Source organism: Gracilinanus agilis, chromosome 2, assembly GCF_016433145.1.
Source record: "Gracilinanus agilis isolate LMUSP501 chromosome 2, AgileGrace, whole genome shotgun sequence".
In the NCBI taxonomy this organism is placed as follows: domain Eukaryota; kingdom Metazoa; phylum Chordata; class Mammalia; order Didelphimorphia; family Didelphidae; genus Gracilinanus; species Gracilinanus agilis.
In genome coordinates, this window is record NC_058131.1 from 342,614,725 (window position 1) to 342,622,137 (window position 7,413).

General features: G+C 47.3%; 1 protein-coding gene across 2 annotated transcripts in view; it reads left to right on the top strand.

Annotated features, from left to right (window-relative positions):
• Window positions 1-185: 185 nt before the first annotated feature.
• PLCG1 (phospholipase C gamma 1) overlaps window positions 186-7,413 on the top strand; it is a 73,883-nt gene continuing 66,655 nt past the window's right edge. The window contains exon 1 of one of the 2 annotated variants that reach the window (XM_044664322.1): window positions 186-405. In XM_044664322.1, coding sequence (XP_044520257.1) covers window positions 186-405 — 220 coding nt within the window. The remainder of the gene's footprint in view (window positions 406-7,413) is intronic. The other variant, XM_044664323.1, reaches the window with a different exon arrangement.

The following is a 7,413-nucleotide window of genomic DNA, read 5'->3' on the forward strand; positions in this document are numbered from 1 at the left end:
CCCCCCCCCCCGCCCCCGCAGGAGCCGCTGCCGCGGCGCGGTTTGCTGGATTGCTGGCAGACGAATTGCTGGATTGCTGGCAGACTCAGCGCTCCTCCGGACGCTGCCCCTGAGCGTCCCCCGGGGCTCCCCAACCTGCAGTTTGGGACAAACTCTGGTCCGGAGGAGAGCCGAAGATCCCCGGAATGATGGCAGGGGCGGGAGCCCCCTTCGCCAATGGCTGCGGGTCCTGCGCCCCGCCGGAGGCCGAGGCTCTGAATCTCTGCCGGAGTTTGGAAGTGGGCACCGTCATGACCTTGTTCTACTCCAAGAAATCCCAGCGACCAGAGAGGAAAACCTTCCAGGTCAAGTTGGAGACCAGGCAGATCACGTGGAGCCGTGGGGCAGATAAAATCGAGGGAGCCGGTAGGTGCCTGCGGCCCCGGTCCCCTTCCCTACCTTCCCTGCTGGAGGAGGACTCCGGACGTTCCGTCCAGCTGTTTGTCCTGGGCTGGGGTTGGAGATATTTTTGCAAACTTCATGCGTTTCTAGTTCTCCCCTGCCGCCGCCTGCAGTTTCTCATTATTTGGTTGCTTTGGGGAGGGGGGCCAGGGCCGAGGGCCTGAGTTTCACTCCCGGCGTTACTCATAGCCAAGAGATTTTTATTCTCCTTGAAGGCCACGGATCAGATTCTGGCTGCCATGACGATTCATCCAGGGAAAATCGGGCCCAGGTGCTCTGAAAAGACACCTTCCCACCTCTTTGACCACAGGCCCAGGGTGCCCAGATCCTGGACGGATGTTCTTCCCTCCTTCAGGATAGCTGGAGTCACTGATGTTAGAATGGGGAGGAATGAATCCTGAGTCTGGGGAGAGGGATCACCCTCACGCAAGGGGAAGAGGGCTAGGTAGCCTTCTCTGGCTTTCTCCCTGCTTTGGGCCTGTCAGAAGAGGAAGGAAACCGCCACATTGTATCGCTTAGGTTGTTACATTGTTGCAGTCCGGTTGGGGGGTGGGGTGGGGTGGGAGGCCGGTAGGCCAGCCTGCAGGCGCTTGCCTCTCCCACCTCCCTCTTCCCGATCCCAAAGGGAAGGAAGCTGTGTTTGGGAAGGCCTGGGAGGGAGGGAAGAGAAGGCCTCCCCTAGCTCCCTCCTTCCTGCTCGCCTTTTGTCCTCACACCGAATGTCAGCTCAGCTTGGGCCAGGCCCATGGGGTTTTCTGGGAGCTAGGCCGGGTTGGGTTCCTAAGGTAGGCTCTCCCTGGCCTGGGGAGTGGGGGACCTCCCCCTATTAGGGTGTGCAGTTCTGATCCTTCCAGCCCTTCTAGTCTGGTGGGGAGGTGTGTGAGTGACTGTGTATGTGTGTGAGAGAGAGAGAGACAGACACCGAGAGAGAAGGAGATGGGGAGAGTGCTTGTGTGTGTGTGTACACTGGTAGGTTAGTACAGTGCAGTTCCCCTGTGCTGGCTACCCTTTTCGAGAGAGGCCCTAAGGAAAAGCAGCTCCAGGTGCCTGACCCTGGGCCTCCTGAGGAAGAGCCTGACTTCAGTGGAGGTGCTGATTAGGAATGACATCCAGGACTGTATCCCCCTCTGCAGAGGGGATCCTGGAAGGGATAACCAAAGGATGCCCATAGACTTCCCCAGGAGGTCTCCCTGGTGGAGAGAAGAGTCTCAGAAAGAGCCACGGATTAGCCAGGAAGGTCTGAGGTGTGTCTGGGCTTGTGGGCCTGAAGAGGGAGAACTCTGGCTGGGGCCTCTTTTTCTCTTCAGATAGGTGGTATCCTCAAGGAGCTGTGCCACTCTGTAGGCCCACACGAGCCTTCCTCAGGGAAGGAGCTAGAAAATGAAGCAGCTGAGGTCCTGCTTCTCGAGGCACAGTAGGTGTGGACCAGGGAGCACCCCTTTCCCGGGCCCTTGTTGGAGCTTTCTGTTATTCCTCGGAGGGATGCCCAGCACTAGGCCCATTGGAGGGAGTGTGGAAGCCTAGGCATGACCCGAGTTTTGGAGAGGAGAGCAGGGGTGGAGCAGGGTGCCTCAGGCTTGGAGATGGTGGTGAGGACCTTGGAGGAGGGAGAGGCTGTATGCATGGTTTAAGGATGTTGAGTGAGTGAGGAGGCTCAGAATCTGAGCAGAGCCGGAGCCAGGTGAGGAAACAGAGAGCTCCATATGGGAGCAGGGCCAGGTTTTGCAATGTCGAGGGCAGGGTGACATGGCCTGAAATTTGAGGCTATTCGGGTGGTGCCTTGAATCTGAGAATGGGAAGATGGGACACTGGGATCCAGAAATCTCAGGCTTTATAAGACAGTTGACCTGTCTTGCCATCCGTCCCACAGCTCCCAGGTCTGGATTGCCGAGGGCGGTCAGCAAGCATTTATATTAATGAGGAAGAAAACACATGGCTACATAAAACTGTAGAATGTGCATAAAGAGAATTAATACAAAGTAGTTGAACACATTGTATTTAGGAGGGAGCGCATGGCAATATTGGAGGGAATCAGGAAAGATTTCATGTTGGAAGCAGTTTCTTGAATGAAGAGAAGGATTTGAAGAGAGGGGTGTGTGGGGTTGCATTGCAGCTATAGGGAATGGATAGTAGTATAAAGACAGAAATGGGAGATTTTTGTGTGTAAAAAACAGAAAGAAAATAGTTTAGCAGGATTTAGGAGTATAAGAAGAGGTGTCGATAATATATAATGGGGTGATAGTGAAAGGTTGGGGTCAGATTGTGAAGGACTTTATTTTATTTTAGTTTAGTTTTTTTAAAAACCCTTATCTTCCGTCTTGGAATCAATACTGTGTATTGGTTCCAAGGCAGAAGAGTGGTAAGGGATTGGCAATGGGGGTTAAGTGACTTGCCCAGGGTCACACAGCTGGGAAGTATTTGGGGTCAGATTTGAACCTAGGATCTTCCATCTCTAGGCCTGGCTCTCAATCCACTGAGCTGCCCAGCTGCCCCTGTTTTATTTTTTAATAACAAATTTCCATATAAGTTTTCCAAAGTCATATGATCCATATTATCTCCCTCTCTTCTCCTTTCTCCTGGAGCTGACAAGCAATTCAATCTGGATTATACAGGTATTATTGTTTTTTTTTGGGGGGGGAGTTATACATATGTATTATCACTCAAACCCATTTCCATATTATTCATATTTGTAATAAAGCAATCCTTTAAAACCAAAACCCTAAATCACATACTCATTTATATAAGTGATAAAGGGACTTCTGAGAAAGAATGCCATCCACATCCAGATATAGAACTGTGGGAGTAGAAATCCAGAAGAAAACATGATTGATCAGTTGTTTACATGGGTACAAGATTTGGGGTTTTGGTTTTAAAAGATTGCTCTATTACAAAAATGAATAGTATGGAAATAGGTATCAAGTGATAACACATATATAACCCAGCACAGTTGCTTGTTAGCTCCCGGAAGGGGGAGGGAAGAGGGGTGGGAGATAACATGAATCATGTAACCATGAAAAAAATATTTAAAAAAATAAGCAAGTAGGGGGCAGCTGGGTAGCTCAGTGGAGTGAGAGTCAGGCCTAGAGACAGGAGGTCCTAGGTTCAAACCCGGCCTCAGCCACTTCCCAGCTGTGTGACCCTGGGCAAGTCACTTGACCCCCATTGCTCACCCTTACCAATCTTCCACCTATGAGACAATACACCGAAGTACAAGAGTTTAAAAAAAAAAAATAAGCAAGTGGTAAGTCACATATACATGTATTATTGTGAAGAACTTTAAAGGCAAAAAGGGGTTTATATTTTATTAGAGAATAGGGAGCCATTAGAGCTTACTAAGCAGTGGAGTGACCTGGTCACATTTGCATTTAAGGAAAATCACTTGTTGGCAGCATGGGGAGGATGTGGGGAGTGGGGAGAGGCTTCAGGCTGGGAAACCCATTAAAAGGCAATTATCAAGAGTCTAGGTGAGAGATATTAAGGACTTGAATTACAGTTAGGGGGCTTTGTGGGGGGAGAAAATCTGATGATTAGAGATGTTCCTAGGCAATCAATAGACTAAGAGGGTAAGGGAGAGGGAGAAGTTGAGCCTATATCCAAATTATGAATCTGGCAGGCCTTTAGCAGAAATAGGGGTTTTTGGAAGAAGGGCAAGTTTTGAGGGGAAAATAAAAGACAGAGAAGCCTAAAATAAGTGTTTTGTGAGGTCTGAGGAGAAAGGTAATTGCCCACAGTAAAGGTATCTATCTGGCAGAGGGTGACACTGGAGCTGGACTTTTAAAGGATAGTAGGAATTCAGAAAGCAAAGAGTGGGAAGGCTGGCATTCTGGGTAGTATAATAATATATTTGACAGCCATGTTGAAGTTAGGATGATGGACAGTTACCTGCTTAGAATGTGGAATGAACTGAGCCTGGCAGGAGCCAAGGACAGTTAGGCTCAGTATAAAAGCCAGATATTTGAAGCCACTTGATCTCAGAATTGAGATACTGGGTTGAAGGATGGTTTGGGTAGGCCTTAGGTGAACTTTATTCAACCAGCAACCAGCAACCAAAGACAAATCTACTTCATCATTCCCTGTTCCTGAATTTCACTAACCAAGAAGATCAACAACATCTCATTCAGCCGGATAACCTTGACTTTAGGTTGGGCCTGTGTAGCTCAACCAGGCTGTTACCAACCAATCTGATCAGCAGTATATTAGAAGTTTCATCAATAATTCAATTAGCTTTGAACAGTTAAGGACTTCTTACTCCCATTCTCCTAGTCATTATCTTCCTCCTCCTCCTCCTCCTCCTTCTCCTTCTCCCTAAGTTTATAGTTTATTAGACAATAAATCATCTTAAACTTACTACTGACTTAAACTTCATCAAAGTCTAGTGGGCTTCAGTGAATTATATCCTGACATCTTGAGGGAAGAGAAGTATTATATCCTGCAGAAACTGTGTTTAATCTGCAGTCAATCTTAAAGTGTTTCCAAGGCATAGGGTTTTGGTTGGGTATAGACAGCTAAACAAATCTATCAGCAGATTCCTTGCTCAACTGGTAGCCCTGGGATACTGTTATTATCTGGAGTTTGGGATTAGTAGATTCAATATATTCTAACAACATCTATTGCAGTGAGTGATCCTTCTGGGTTTACTATCCTATCTTAGGTGTCTCATAAGATTCAATACCCACAATTAACCCTGCTCTAGATCTACTCATCAAGCTTTTATAAGAGTGGGGGGACCAGCCTGAGCAAAGGCTTGATGGTATTGAGAATACAGTGTTTCTAAGGATAGAGAGTTGTCTAGTTTTTTTGCAGTATAGAGCATACCAAGAAATAGGGTGAAACAAGCCGGAAAAACAGCAGAATTTATACTATTTAGGACCCCTCCAGCCTTGGGGTCAGGGCCAGAGACAGGGGGTCTCCTTTGAGCCAGCCTGGCCCTGTTGAGTTTTGTAGCCCTCTATATTTCCCACTTTTCTCTGTTTCTTAGGAACCTGTGTTTGAGGCTTTTCTGGGTTCAATTTCTCTGTATCTTCCTCCCTTGCCACCCAACCTCCAGCTCTGTTAGTGGCTCTGTCTGTGCCTGTTTGGATCTGATTCCTTATACCGTGCTTGTGGGTAGGCATGAATACCCGTGCTTGGGAATAGAGGTGTTTAGATAAGGTGTGCCTGCCTGCCTGTGTTTGCACGTGTGTGTGAAAGATGAGCATGTGCCTTCTTTTCTGGGTGTGATGCGATGTTATTGCCCACCCAGCAGGTGTGTGTGCATGAATTTTTCTGTGGGCATTTGTAAGAACTGGAGTGCAATTATGTGAGAGAAAATGAAAGGCTCACAGACTGTGAGAGCTAGAAGGGACTTTAAACATCTTAGTTCATGCCCTTCCCTTTACAGAAAAGTAAACCGAGGCCCAAGAAGGACAGTGGCTCTGGAAGTCTGTGATGTTCAGAAATCAGCATTCTTTTACCTCTTCCAAGACCCTGCTTTCTGTTACACCACAAAACAGTATAGTATAAATTCAAAGACCCCTAAACTAGGGCAGTTAGGTGGTGCAGTGGATAGAGTGCTGGATATAGAGTCAGGAAGATAATCTTTGTGAATTCAAATCTGCTCTCAGACACTTAGTAGCTGTGTGACCCTAGACAAGTCACTTAACCCTGTTTGCCTCAGTTTCTTTATCTGTAAAATGAATCAGAGAAGGAAATGACAAACCTCTCCAGTATCTTTGCTAAGAAAACCCCAAATGGGGTCAGGAAGAGGTGGATGTGATTGAGAAATGACTGAACAGTAATAAACTAGGGTTGAGTTTTCTCCTCGACTCCTTAATTTACTGATGAGGTGATCATTGACCCTGACAGGCCTCCATTTCCTTCTATGAAGGCAGAATGCTAAATCTTAGAATTGCTGTGAACTTTCAGTGAGATGATGAATGCGAGTGGTCTTTGGCTTATCCCAGCTTTCCAGAGGAAGGCATTTTCTTACATGCATGTGTGTATGTGTACATAGCTCTTTGTATCTTTGCCTTTGGTATCTTAAGCTCCAGCCTCAGATGTTGAACCCTAGAGCTCCCATCCCAGCTATGAATCCTACATCTTCTTTGGAGGCCTCCCGGGAGTGAGACTCACCTTGGGGATTTTGAGATCTTCAATCCTTCTGGCTATCACTGGTGGCACCAGTAAAGATTCTTAACCTGGGGTGTAGAACTTGTTTTTTCAAAAAATGTTGATATTTCAATGTAATCGATTTCCTTTGTAATCTTGTATATTTAAAATTTTTTATGCATTAGGAAATGTGATGCTGAGGTTTCACCAAACTGACTGGCAGAGAGAGAGAAAGAGAAAGAGAGAGAGAGAGAGAGAGAGAGAGAGTGTGTGTGTGTGTGTGTGTGTGTGTGTGTGTGTGTGTGTGTATGGGCAGGGGAAGAATGTGGGGGGGCTGGTTAGGAGCCCTTACCTTAAAGATTAGTGAGGTGATAAACCCAGGGACATGGTCTTGAATAGTTGGGGCTGAGGCAAAGGATTATAATCCTGAAAGGCCTTCTTGACTTTTCTGGGAATGTTCTGCCTCTTCTGCTGTCTAGGACCCTGTATGTCCCTCTGCCAATCCTGGCCTCTTGCCTCCCCACCCTGTGATGGGATCATGTGAGGGGAGATGGAGTGTAATGAAGTGTCCTAGCCCAGGATCAGCTTGACAAGCTGTGTCACAGCTCACAACCTCTCAGAGTCCCTTGTATCCTTCCGGGCACTGCCTTCTACGCAAAATCTCTCCCAGCTCTCCCCTCCAGCCCCTTGAGTTCCCCCAATTTCTTTGTATTCTGTAGATACCTCTTTATGTATATGTTCCCTCCTGATAAGCTCCCTGAAGGCAGGGTCTGTTTAACTCTTGTCTTTGTAACTCTAGTGCCTGGCATATAGTATCCATCCTTCCTTCCTTCCTTCCTTCCTTCCTTCCTTCCTTCCTTCCTTCCTTCCTTCCTTCCTTCCTTC